Below are 14,042 nucleotides of genomic sequence, written 5' to 3'. Positions count from 1 at the left end.
ATTCTACTTTAACAACATGGGATATCTGTCATTGTTATTCTCCTGGGTAGCAAAAGCGACTTGCTGGTGTGCCTTGAAGGCGTTGCTGAAGCTCAGTCTGATGCACCTGCTGTCACTTCTGTTGTCCTTGACGGCGTCGTCATCGTGCAGATGTTGAAGCCTGGCACTGCCAAGACATTTGAAGAATATGCCCACCAAGTCTTCATCCCATACGTCGAGGCGCAGCTGCGTCGTGCTTCACGTCTCAATCTCGTTTGGGTGACCAATACCCAAGACCAAACCAATACAATAGCTACAAAGATGGCTCCTTGAAGACGGCGACAAGGGAGAAATGAGGAAAAGGGGTGCGATGGCACATGGTGAGCACCGCAGCCATACCAGGAAACTGGCAGAGTTTCCTATGTGTCGACGCAAACAAGATGGAGCTCTTCACCTTCCTGTCCGATGTGCTGGTGCAGTCCTTCCATGACGAGGCAAAGGAGCTGGTAGTCACTGATGGTGAAGCAGTCATCTGTCTTCCAAGGCAGGAAGATGAAAGCCCTCTGGCTCCATGTGGTCAAGAAGAGGCGGACACTCGCGTCCTGCTACATGTGGCCCATGCTGCAGAACATGACCACCGTCGGATTCAAGTTCGAACCGTAGACACTGACGTCGTCTTGGCGGTGATGGTAGCCCAGGCACTACCATGCGTGGATGAACTTTGGATTGCCTTTGGGACGGGCAAGAACTACCGCTACATCCCTGCCCATGAAGTAGCTGCCTCCCTCAGTCCACAGAAGGCACGTGCCCTCTCTGTCTTCCACGCCATGACCGGATGTGACATGGTATCAGCATTCGTGGGGCATGGGAAGAAATCTGCCTGGGCCACATGGAACTCGTTTCCAGAACTGACAGATTCTCTTGTGACCCTGACCACCACACCAGTCAACATCCAGGATGACACAATGCACTGCATTGAAAGGTTTGTGGTGCTCCTCTATGACCGCACCAGTCCATATACGGACGTCAACGAGGCCAGAAAGAAACTCTTCGCCAAGAAGAACTCCGTCCAGCGCATCCCACCTACCTACGATGCTTTGGAACAGTATGTGAAGAGATCAGTCTTCCAGGGTGGCTATGTCTGGGGGCAGGTCTTGGTCCCTCAACCCGTGCTTCCATCACCAACAAGCTGGGGCTGGTGGCAAACATAGGATGGGTCCTACGAACCGCTCTGGACCACACTCCCTGAGGCTTCAAAAAGCTGCTTCGAGCTGGTGTCGTGCGGCTGCAAAAAAGGCTGTAGAAACCGCTGCAAATGCAAGAAGGCTAATCTGCAATGCAGTGGACTGTGTGCTTGTGAAGGAGAATGCCAGTAGACAGACGCAGTAGACACAGACTGAGATATCGGCCTAGCTTAGAATGTGCAAATGCAAATTCGCATTGCTTGTAAAAGTGTTGACTTCTTGATCCAGAGCCAGTACACTTGAGCTCAGAAACTCATATTGTACGAGACTGATGTGTGCGTGTACCATGTGTCCTGGTAGAATGGTAGTAGACAGTGAAGTGTGCAATAATTTGACTACATTTTCTGAGTTTGTCATTATCACGATTATCAGTTCCCTTTTCAAAATAGAGTAAAGTATGTAATCTATAATGCAATTTTTGTTGATTCCAAACCCATTGAATGTGATGAATATCATTTGACTCTTGTTCTCCAGGCAATAATGGGTACTTTTCAGCGAAAAGTTTCAGGAGAGCAGCAATTTACAAATCAAATAATGGCTTTTTTACCGAAAATACTGGCTCATGATATTTGAATACGCCTTTTCATGGTCAATTTACTGAATTTTACACTTTCCTTATATCTACCACCAATACAATAAGAAAATAAGGGCATATAGCCAATTTCGCTAAAGTAGAATGGTGGCCATTTTGGAAAATGGTCGCCGAAGCTGACCAAGGCACAAGCTCAGGTGGCTCCATATCTAGAATTGTTCGGAATACATTATTCTACATGTGTACCAATTTTGGTGCTTTTATGCAAATTTGAACAATTGATCTGAAATATCAGACTACGCTGCAGGACTAGTACGGGAGAGGGTGGAGTCATCAGCAAAGAGATGAAGACTATTTCCCACAGAGTCGGAGAAATCATTTATGAAAACCAGAAGACGAACAGGGCCCAGAACGCGGCCTTGAGGAACTCCAGCCTGGACAAGAAGAGGGGATGAGAGAACTCCATTTAGGGCTACATATTGGCTGTGACAGGAGAGGAAGTCTGCGAGCCAAGAGTGGAGATTGCCTTGGATACCACAGGAAGAGAGTTTGGTGAGCAGAGCAGGGTGCCAGACCGTGTCAAAAGCACATGATATGTCTCAAGATATGGCTCTGATTTCATGTCTGACATTGAGGACCTCCATCCATTGTTGGGAAAGCAGAAGCAGCATATCCAGGGCAGAGTGACATGGTCTGAAACCAAATTGATGATCGGAAATCAAGCCATTGGAGAGGAGGAAGGATTTAATGTCTGAAGCGATGATGGATTCCAGAACCTTGCTGTTGATTGGGAGAAGGCTGATTGGTCTGCAGTTGCAGGGATCTGTTTTTGCACCTTTTTATGCAGGGTGATAATGTTTGCTGATTTCCAAGCAGATGGCAGATGATTTTGAGCAAATGAGAGGGTGAATAGGACAGAGAGAGGATGAGCAAGAGCAGAGGAGCAGGTTTTTAGAACACGTGGGCTGATGCCGTCTGGACAGGTTGCAGAATCTGAGTTGAGGTTTGACAGCAAGCTCTCCACATTGTCAGAAGAAAAGGACACAGGGTCCAGGGACAGCTGGATGTGACTGGGTAAGGTGGGTACAGAAAGCAATGGGTTTCGGACACAAGATTTAGATGCAAACACCGAGTTTAGGCATTCAGCCTTTTCATGTGTGGTATCAGCAGTGTGGTCAGCATTTGAGGTAAGGGAGGGATGGAGGGGGGGGCACACACCAGAAACAGATTTGAGTAGATGCCACCAGGATTTGGAGGAGGGAGAGAGGTTTGAGAGTTCAGACTTGAGATTAAAAAAGATATTGTTTTCTGGCTCTCCTGAGGGTAGATACACACTTGTTCCGAGCTTTATGGAAAGAACCCTCAGTTGGTTTTGCTTTCCATGAGGCAAAGGCAAGATGTTTCAGTACAACTGCCTCGCCTCAAGCTTCAGTGAACCAAGGGCGGGAGGAAGGGTCGGACAACTGAAGACTAGATGGGATAAATCTGTGCATGAGGGAGAGCAAGTTTCTTTGAAAGAATTCCCAGGACGAGTTGATGTTTGAGAAAGTAGCAATGGGAGACCAGTCTATAAATTTTATGGCTGCTTGGAGACCCTGCCAGTCGGCTTAAGTGAAATGCCAGACTCAATGGCACTGAGGTGGTTCTCTAATAACAGAGAGATGTCCACTTTTACAAGCACAGACTCAGAAGAACCGATGGGAATGGAGGAAGAACAGCAGATATTTTCAGGGAAATTTGTCAAAATCAGATCCAGAAGAGATGGAGTACCATTGGTTGAGATCCGGGTCGGGAAGTTGACCAATTGAGTCAGTCCCAATGAGTCGCTGAAGTCTTTTGCTGAAGTGCCATGGCACGTGAGAGAGGTACCCACACCCAGCCAACTGGCAGGATGACAATTGAAGTCGCCACATAAATTATGAGGAGAGAGAGTTTGGATGAGAGGATAGAAGTTGGTCCATGTTTTTGGATAGTGAGGTGTAGATGGAGTCATCACTGTTTTGTGGACGGTACAGCACACATAAACATGAGGTGGGAGTGGAGGGAAGCCTTAGCAAGAGGTATTCCCGGGGGTGTGGGGGAGTTAGGACAGTCCATGGAGAGTGAGGAATAGAGTCTTTGATGAAGAGAGCAACTCCTCCACCAGGACGAGGCTCAGGTCTGTCATACCGGAGGAGGGAGTATCCAGGGAGAGATACTTGGGAGTCAGAGACGTATCAAAGGAGGAAAGTTTCTGTGAGGCAGATTATGTCAGGTTTGTCAGTGGCATCCTGTATGGAAAGATTTGTTAAGTTTGAGCAAAGGCCCTGAGTATTTGGGGTCCACACTGTTAATGAAGAGAGAGGGGAGGAGGCTTTGGGTGAAGGGGAGGGGAGAGGGAGGGTAGGACAAGAGGGGAGGGGGGGTAAGGAGAGTTGTTGAAAGAGTGTGGGCGATTGCAGAAGAGCTAGGGGAGAGGGCTGGATGAGGAGAAGAAAAGACTCTGGTGCTGGGTTGAGGTTCAATGGGGAGTAATAAGAGAGGGGGCAGAAGGCAGTTGAGGATTTGAGGAGGTGGAGTGATGACATTGAGGAGAGAGGGCAGGGGAAGGAAACAGCTTTGTGGATGTGAGTTGGAGGGGATGGGCAACTTTGAGATGGGTGAGTGTGGAGAGTTGAGGGAGAAATGTGAGGGGGTCGTTTTTGAGAAAGGTGAGAGGGAAGCTTGGAGGGGGAAGAGTGTGATGGTTGCTTTTCAAGGGAGGGGTGAGAGGGGTGAGTTGGAAAAAAAGGACAATTGATGGAAAGTGAACATGCATTGCAAACTGGGGTTTTAAACATTTTTTAGTTCAGAAATGCGACTGAAGACATTTCTTGATGGATGCAATAAAGGCGAATTAAGAGAACGGAGAGAAGAAACGCTGTAACAGTTGGATTTTTTTAGGCAAGGTATGAAGGAAAGGTCGAATTGAGAGCAGTCTGTTGATTTTTTTTGTTCAATTTTCAAAGATGAAAATTGAACTCTTTGACCTGAATGCAAAGTGCTACGTCTGTTTGGCGGAAATCGAGTACAGCTCATCGCCCATTACATCTAACGCCATCCCTACCATGAAGCATGGTGGTGGCAACATCCTGCGATGGGGATGCTTTTCTGCGGCAGAGACTGGGAGACTTGTAAGGAGAGAGGGAACACTGAATGGAGCCAAATACAGGAAAATCCTTGAGGGGAGCCTTCTTCAGAGTGCAAAAGACCTGAGTTGTGTTGGTTGGCGACAAGTTTAAAAAATGTAATCCATTTTAATTTCAGGATGTAACGTAACAAAATGTGAAAAAGTCAAGGGGTGTGAATACTTTCTGAAGGCACTGTAAGTTCAAAAATAGAAATCCAAACGACTACTTTGTGTGTGTTGTTCCACTTTCTCAACTCAACGAGATATGAAAACCTCATTTTGTGTTTACATGAATTTTACAGACTTGTAGCCATGGCAGCTCAGCGTGTGGCCGTTGTGACTGGAGCAAACAAAGGCATCGGGTTTGCAATTGTGCAAGGTCTCGCGAAAACCTTTGATGGGGTTGTGCTCCTGACTGCACGTAACGAACAGCTGGGCCATGAGGCTGTGGACAAGGTGACCAGCCTTGCAGGACCCGCGACCAGGATCAAGTTTCATCAGCTGGATATCATGGATGAGTCCAGTGTGAAGCGCCTAGTGAAGCATTTATCGGATGAATATGGTGGTCTCGATGTTCTCATCAATAATGCTGGTATTGCATACAAGGGTGAGTCTTAATAATTGCCGTCGGTCACAGATGTGTTCACCTAAAAGTCATTGAAGGCACCGCCAGATGAATAGATGGTGAGACTGGTGATTGGTAGCTTCATGGGAGCAGGAAATGTACCTTGTGTTTTAGATTAAAGAGAAACTGGGAGATATTTGGAGGAAACATTACCTAATTGATGAATATATATATATATATATATATATATATATATATATATATATATATATATATATATATATATATATATATATATATATATATATATATATATATATATATATATATATATATATATATATACACACGGACAAACTGATTCGATTTCGGTGAAGACCTGGATACGGATCCAACTACTAGAATATTTTTTAGTGATTCTTCACCATTGAGAGATCGTGCCAAAAACGATATAAAGCACGATATCTCAAAAAGTTGTGCACGGATTCGGACGAAACTTGGTGGACATATTGGGTGTGTGACACGGAAGAATTGATTCGATTTTGGTGAAGATCCGGATCTGACGAGAGCAATTTTTAAAGTGATTCTTCACCATTGAGAGATTGGACTAAAAATGATATTTCGCATGATTTCTCAAAAAGTTGTGTACGGATTCGGACGAAACTTGGTGGACATATTGGGTGTGTGACACGGAAGAATTGATTCGATTTTGGTGAAGATCCGGATCTGATTAGAGCAATTTTTAAAGTGATTCTTCACCATTGAGAGATTGGACTAAAAATGATATTTCGCATGATTTCTCAAAAAGTTGTGGACGGATTCGGACGAAACTTAGTGGACAGGTTGGGTGTGTCTCAAGGACAGATTGATTCATTTTGGTGAAGATCTGAATCTGGATCTGGATGCGAGAATTATTTAATTTTTTAAGTGATTCTTCACCACAGATAGGGCCAAAAACGATATAGTACTGTATCGCATGATATTTCAAAAATGTATTGAGCCCGATTTATATTCTCGTGGATCAGGCATTCTGTAGCAGAGGTATGCGCTCCACCGAGTGCCCTTCCTGTTGTGGTCATCCTAGTTGCCCAGTTAGAATCCGGTGAGTCGCTTTAATGTGATCGTAACAGTCGGCCGTTTTGGGGTCTTCCCCGCTGGATCACGTGCCAAGTGTCTCTATCGTATGGATTAAAAGTCTGAATCGACCCGGCATTATGCTAATTAGGCATTGCATGTAGTATACAAATTAGGCCAAGCGAAGCTGACATGTGACACTATGTTGAGAACCACAGACAATTTTTCCCTCAATAGGTTTTTCTTGATAACCCCAGGAGAACCACGGCAACCAGAACTCACCCTTAAGACCAGGTATATTTAATAATGCAAATGGCATGGGGGAAGGAAACAAAAGGAAGCAATTCTTCATTCGTATGCAGCACAAGGCTGCAGGGGAGCATCATTGGCTGAGGCGCCGCTGATGCAATGCTCTCTGTTGGTTCGGGCAGGAATTTGAAATTTCTTCAGGGTGCTGGCGATAGCTCACCTATTGTTCGTGAAGGATACTTTGGAATCTTTAACATCCACCAACGAATGTTGGGAAATGGGACGCCCGTTTAACATTCATCCGAGGGACAAACACACACATTGATGAAACACCGGGATGACAGTTTATAGCGAGGTAGGGATTCAAACCCTGACTAGACAGCATACGCTTAGGCCATCCTGTATATGGAAGCAATAACAGGTACAAAATAAACGAGAACTTTATAACTGCTGGTAGTGATGACCGGGTACCAAGATGTAAGGCTTTGGTACAACACGGGATTGATGAGTTACGGACAGAGTAACACGCCATGTTCAATCTTTTTTATGAACGCAGTTAGCCCTTTTTCCTGAATACATAGTCTTTATCAATTGAATTTGTGTTTAAATAACCTGAACACGAAGTAATAAATGTTGATACCATGGGTGCAGAGGGTAAACCAGGACTCACCCGAGCCTAATGAAGCCCCACACGTCTCCACAATGTGGGATTGAGAAGTTATGGACCTGGTAACAGGCCACATTCCAAATATTTTTTTATGGACTCAAGTGACCCTTTTTTTCCCGGGGCCATCGGTGTTATCATTTGAATTGATACTCCTTTACCCTGAAACCCGTCTAGGCGCAGCCAAGTGAGCCTTATTCAAAAAACCCCAAAAATTCTCAGATCCAAACAATTAAATAATTCTGGTTACCAGACCATGTGGCCAATTGGGTTGAAATTTAAAACTTACACTCCACATGTCTACTAGATCATAATTCTTCAGTTTTACGTTGATTGATGAATCGGTACCAGAGAAAACATTATTTAATATTTTTCTTCAATTCAATATGGCTGCCAAACCATGCAACCTATCAATGATTCATGAACAAACTTGTATCCACCAGTCTTGGAGAACATGTGTGTGAAGTTTCCCCTTGATCTGTTTGGCCGTTCCGGAGAAGATTCTTGAAGGTTTTTCGGGTAAATTCAATATGGCCACCAAATCATGTGACCTATAAATTAGTCATAAACAATCTTGTATTCTCATGTCTTGGGGAACATGTGTAAGGTTGTGCCTCAATCCGTTCAGCTGTTTCAGAGAAGATTTTTCAAGTTTTTAATTTTCAATCCAATATGGCTGACAAACCATGTGACCGATGACATCATATTCTGGCTCTAATTGGGGAGGAGATCATGCTTGTGAAGTTTTTTTTGGTAATCGGATGTGGTGTGTTTTTCCATACAAGATGGCTGCCAAACCATGTGACTCGTGACATAATTTTTTTATCATCTATGCAGCAATGGCGTTAGATGACATTTGGAAAGTTTCGCTTTGATAGGTAAGTGGTTCCAGAGAAAACATTTCATATTTTCCTTCAACCCAATATGGCTGCCAAACCATATGACCTATCAGTTATTCTTTAACAAATGTGTATCCCCCAGCCATGGGGAACAAGCATGTGAAGTTTTCACCTCAATTTGTCCAGCAGTTCAAGAGAATAAGATTATAAAACAAACAAAAAAAATTTTCAAAACAATATGGCACCGAACCACTAGATCTATAACGTCAGTTTTTTTTTTCTCGGTAAGTTGTTGCGTAAATGGCGCTCAAGAAATTTCAAATTTTCTGAAGCAGCATTGTACTCATCATATTATGACATCATAATGAAGGCACCGAGGACATGGTCAACACCACTTGTACTCCTTGCGGAGATCTTGACAATGAGCCATGTTTCAACTTTTTTTCCAGAGAAAAAGACGTCCAAAGTTTTTCGGTTTTTCAAAGATGGCACCCGTACCACGTGACCTATGACTTCATAATTACCACTTCAAAATTCTACTAAAAATGATACATACCACAGTGAAAAATTTGTGTCAATCGGATTTAAGCTTGCCAAGAAAATGAATTTTAAAGCAAAAAAAACCCCTGAAAATTCCCGGTGGAATAAAAATAATAATAATAATAATAAACAGAAGGAAAACAATACCCTATTAAATTATAACAACCCCTTCACCCCTACTGTTAGGTGTCCATAAACTAAACATACGAATGGGAGACCTTAATTAACTCTTTCCTTATCGGGCCCTCAGACACTCCACGGTAGAAAGACAAAGTGGGAATGACAGGACAGAAGAGTTGAGTCAAACCCATGCACAGCTTGCAGAATGAGTCGAGGCAGGTGGAGGAGGTTGATATATCGGAGAGAGAGAGAGAGAGACAGAGACAGAGAGACAGAGAGACAGAGAGACAGAGAGACAGAGAGACAGAGAGACAGAGAGACAGAGAGACAGAGAGACAGAGAGACAGAGAGACAGAGAGACAGAGAGACAGAGAGACAGACATAAAGAGACAGAGAGACAGACATAAAGAGACAGACACAGAGAGAGAGACAGAGACAGAGAGAGAGACAGAGACAGAGAGAGAGACAGAGAGACAGAGAGAGACAGAGACAGAGAGACAGAGACAGAGACAGAGACAGAGACAGACATAAAGAGACAGAGACAGACATAAAGAGACAGACACAGACATAAAGAGACAGACACAGACATAAAGAGACAGACATAAAGAGACATAAAGACAGACGTTGCTCCGGCTGGGTGGGAGCGTTCAGCTCTCTGGTTAGGGCATTCACCTCACAATTACTTTGTTTCTCTCATCCTTCTGCCCTTGGGCCCGTGTGTCACCGATGGTGTGCCACGCCCTCCCCTCACCCTTACCATTGGCCACTGCTCAGCTTGGTGAGTGGAGCTTTCATCTTGAGCTCTCCGAGGTAACCCATGCTGCTTACGATGGCTTGACATATTTTGCTGACAGAACTTGCACCGCAAGGTCTAGTGATGCTAAAAGAGGACATTTTGGACAGATTACAGAGGGCAGAATGATAAAAAATGAGGTCAAAAGGTTGATAATGTCAGCCAATGACATTGGGATGGGTTGACATCATCGAACTAGACATATAAGCAACCCACATTAATTACTTTATGCTGATGGTAGACATCCACTTTAAGGAAATAAATGCTTTATTTTAAGCACTCTCAACCCTTAGGGGCCATTTCCACAACAACGTGATGCTTTATAATTGGAATACAGTGGATTGTTTGCAAATTGATTACCTCCAAACACAAAATGATATTATAAATGACCGTTACACCAACACATGACGGTGACTTTTTGTCATGAAGTGAAGGTCTGCTTGGACCCTTTATGATCCTCAGAAGCATGTCATGGAAATTTCTTCTAAACAATTTGGTCTTCGGATTATTTTTTACCTCCGTTCCACTTTGACTTTGATGAATAGTAAATTTTGTAATACTTTTTCAAACGGTACAATTACATGAGTTACAGCACTGTAGTAATGACACGCTGCTTTATGATGATTCGGATGATGAGTAACGGCGTGCCATGCTGATGAATATGACTCGTCGTTCTTCTGATTCCTGCAGATGCAGACACCGCACCGTTCGGTGAGCAAGCTGAGGTCACATTGCAAACAAACTTCTTTGCTACTCTGCGTTCAAGTGATGCATTCATGTCACTAGTGCGTCCGGCTGCACGAGTTGTAACCGTCTCCAGCACAATGGCTATGCGTGCTCTCAATGGGTGTTCTCCTGAGCTGGCCAAGCGTTTCCGTGATCCCGAGCTCAGCCGAGAAGAACTTGCAACATTGATGGAGAAGTTCATAAAGGATGCAAAGGTATGTATTTATTCATAAAGGATGCAAATGCCAGAAATGTATGGTCGACTCGTGTAAAGCAGAACAAGTCTGTTCTGCAGATAATTTATCATTTTGAATGGATAAGTTAGAGTTCATTGACCAAGTATAAAAGATGTACAAATGGTCTTGGCTCATGGAAGGGCGAGGTGACGACATGGCACAATATGTTGATGTGGCAAGGGGGTGAAGAACAGGAGGAAGGGGGGCAAAAAATGAAACATTGCAATTTGCAGGTAGATGGGCAGCGATGGGGAGGGTTAATGAGAGTACAAGGGTCACAGCAAGGATGGAGGATTATATGAGATGGTTGTGTTGTGTACCAACCTGAAGCCCTGTAGGGAAGAATGTAATATTTATTACGAGCACGAGTGCCCGGCGTTGTCTGGCAACGCTGGGTTCCTCCTCCTGCCCCTTACCCCTCCTCCTCCCATCCCTTCCCCTTCCTCCTCCCTCCTCCCACCACCCCCTTCCCATTCGCCCTCCCTCCGGACTCCCACCCCACCCTTCCCCTGATTCGTGGAGGTTGGCTTTGGGGCTTCCCATGCTCTGGGGATGTGTACAGTGAAAAAATGTTATCTCCACAGCTGACTTGCAATACCCTCTGCCACCACCACCGGGTGGTGCTACATGAAACACATTCACATGTAGAATTTTTGTCGACCTTCCCTCCCGAACCCCCATGACTGCAGATAAAACCAACTAGTCCATGCTCACCATGAGGTCAAACTTGGTCCATGTGCCAAGTTTGGTGGCAATTGGCCCAGTAGTTTTGCATGATTTGTGTTGGACGGATGGACAGAAAATGACATTTATTTATTATATTACACATGCCACTTGTCACCGTGAGATGGGGCAGAATTTCCAAAAAAAACCTTTAAAACTCCTTTCTGATTTCCACATATCTATATGAATAAAAGTGTATGTGTGTGTGTGTGTGTGTGTGTGTGTGTGTGTGTGTGTGTGTGTGTGTGTGTCCTCTATAACTCCAACATCATAAAACCTAGCAGCCTGAAACTTTGCATGCACACCAAGAAAACGCCAAGGAAGTGCAAGAGTGAAAACTGGGTGTTTGGGTTAATTACAATCCTCGCCCACCTCACCCATCAGGCGATCCTCGGCCACCTCACTCTGTGGGTCCTGAGGCGTTTTCTGGGTAACCTCGTTGTGGTCTGAAGCCGCCATGTTTTTTGGCCTACTCAACCATGCCTTGACTTGGAACAGGCGCAACGATTTCTTAACAATGAAGTTTTTTTTTTGCACTTTCCTCACTCATATCAAATGCCTGTTCATCATAGCTATGAATCGTTGTATACATCACTTTTGTAAGTACGACAAGTTTTCAAATTAGGAGCTTGGAGCGATTTCATGCATTATATGATACGGTTTTCCATGATCTACTCTCATGGACAAATAAAAATACAGAGTATCATCAAATTATTACTTAGGTTTTGAGGATCGATTGTCGTCCGCACTAAACAAGTGTTGAAATCTGTTGTGAAATCTGATAATTTAAAGAAATTACGAGTCTTATAACTAAGCCGATATACCTATTTACTTTAAGAAAGCAACACTCTGTTCCCTTCTCCATGCATACACAATAAAAAGTGATGCAGTATTTCCAAAGTATTAAACTTATCTTTGTCTTCTGTTTGGAGAATTATATTGAGTGAAAAAAAAAATTTAGGAACATAACAAAATTAACAAGTTTCATTGAGCTATATGATTGAATGCATTCACTGCAAGACCTCACGCTCTGTCCCCCAGAGGGACTGCCTATCAATATCATCTGCCAGATCTGTGTCTGTATTTTCAGAGGATTCACAGGTGCTCTGCAGGGGATCAAAGCAAATCTGGTAAAAAAAAAATGGACGTTTAAAACAAAAAAGTTGTAACAGTTGCGCGGACCCGAAACCGATGTACCACGTGACACGTGCACAGACGAGCAGGCAAAATGGTGGATTTCCTGCAATGTTTATTTCACAGGTGAATGAACTTTATGATGTCTCCAGGGTTGTTCTGCATTAAGCTGCATCTCTTTTGTAGATAAAAGCCATTTTATATCATTAACTGCTGCGTGCGTGGTGAAGACTTCAAAGCTTTAAAGGTCCCATGACACTCAAAAGTCTCTGCTTATTCATATATTAACTTGACCTTCCTCATGAAGAAATCACCCATGTTTCTTTTTTAAAACCAACAATGGGATAATTAGACCAATATTTCGAACATTTGTAGTGCTTTTCACAACTTGCTATGCCCCGCCCCTCAAAAAAGTTGAGTTCAGCGAACCGCAGGTCACGTGACTGTTGACGTCATCTCCAGAACGTGACTCGCACAGAGTGGATTGACTAGATGTTGCGCGCCGTATAAAGTACGTACAAATGCATTGTGCACATGTGTTTGCTATCTCACTGATCGTCTTAATTCCTGTGATTGTTTCGCGGAAAAGAAATTCTGCTTCTGAGCCGTGTATGCACAACAATCACGAGGCAATTATTTATCCCTTTACTACCTTGTCGTTGTCGTGGACAAATCCAATACATGTATGCACAATAAAGGGCTATACCATGTCCACAAAATATTAAATGTGACTGTTGAACCTTTCCATTAAAAAAATAACTTACAGGGACAAGTAAAATACTAAAGATTAATATTGTATCATTTCAAGGTACAAGGAGATAATTTTAAATCAAGCAATGTGAAAAATCTGCACCCACATTTTGCAGCTTATTGAATTGTTCGTTGAAACCAGCCTGCTGGGATAGGTACGATTCCACATACGACATACATGGGTTTATTCTAAAGTGAAGGTACTGCTTCCATTGGCTTGCTAATCATTAACAATTCGCCAAAATGCTGTAATAAATGAACAGGGAAAAATATGTTGGCACAACTATGAAAGACAAATTTATCTGTCCTATTACACAGTCTCATAGCCTCGGGACTCTTACGCATTGACTTATACATTGTGTGCATGCTAATACAAGTTCCTTGTTAACTCTAGAGTCCAGACTAGTCCGATAAATCCGTCGTCAGTCCGATAAATCTGACGTGCTGTGGCTTTCTTTTATTATTCTCTTTTCTTTATTGTTTTCTACTGGCGCTACATGATGACAATAGGAACAAAATAAATAAAAATGCAACAGAACGTCAGATTTATCGGACTACTCCAGACAATTGTGTCGCAAGGTGTGTTCTGCACACAAGTTTTCATCGTATCCAGACAGCGAGATTGCTTCGTTTCATGCGCGGAGAGATACGGCCGATGACATGCACTGGCCTTTCTTGCCATTCATTCGCCATGGAGCAACATGCCCACTGCGCTGTGCTGTGCTG

General features: G+C 43.6%; 1 protein-coding gene across 1 annotated transcript in view; it reads left to right on the top strand.

The window, feature by feature from the left end:
• Positions 1 to 14,042, top strand: part of LOC147020472 (carbonyl reductase [NADPH] 1-like) — a 36,519-nt gene that overhangs the window by 8,373 nt on the left and 14,104 nt on the right. The window contains exons 2-3 of the mRNA XM_085895839.1: positions 5,206 to 5,510; positions 10,438 to 10,688. Of these exons, the coding sequence (XP_085751965.1) occupies positions 5,216 to 5,510; positions 10,438 to 10,688 (546 nt within the window). The 5' untranslated portion in view covers positions 5,206 to 5,215. The remainder of the gene's footprint in view (positions 1 to 5,205; positions 5,511 to 10,437; positions 10,689 to 14,042) is intronic.

Source organism: Eptatretus burgeri, chromosome 9, assembly GCF_056783735.1.
Source record: "Eptatretus burgeri isolate ZD-2024b chromosome 9, Ebu_testis_v1, whole genome shotgun sequence".
In the NCBI taxonomy this organism is placed as follows: domain Eukaryota; kingdom Metazoa; phylum Chordata; class Myxini; order Myxiniformes; family Myxinidae; genus Eptatretus; species Eptatretus burgeri.
The sequence above is the reverse complement of the archived record's forward strand: the minus strand, read 5'-3'. Positions and strand labels throughout refer to the sequence as shown.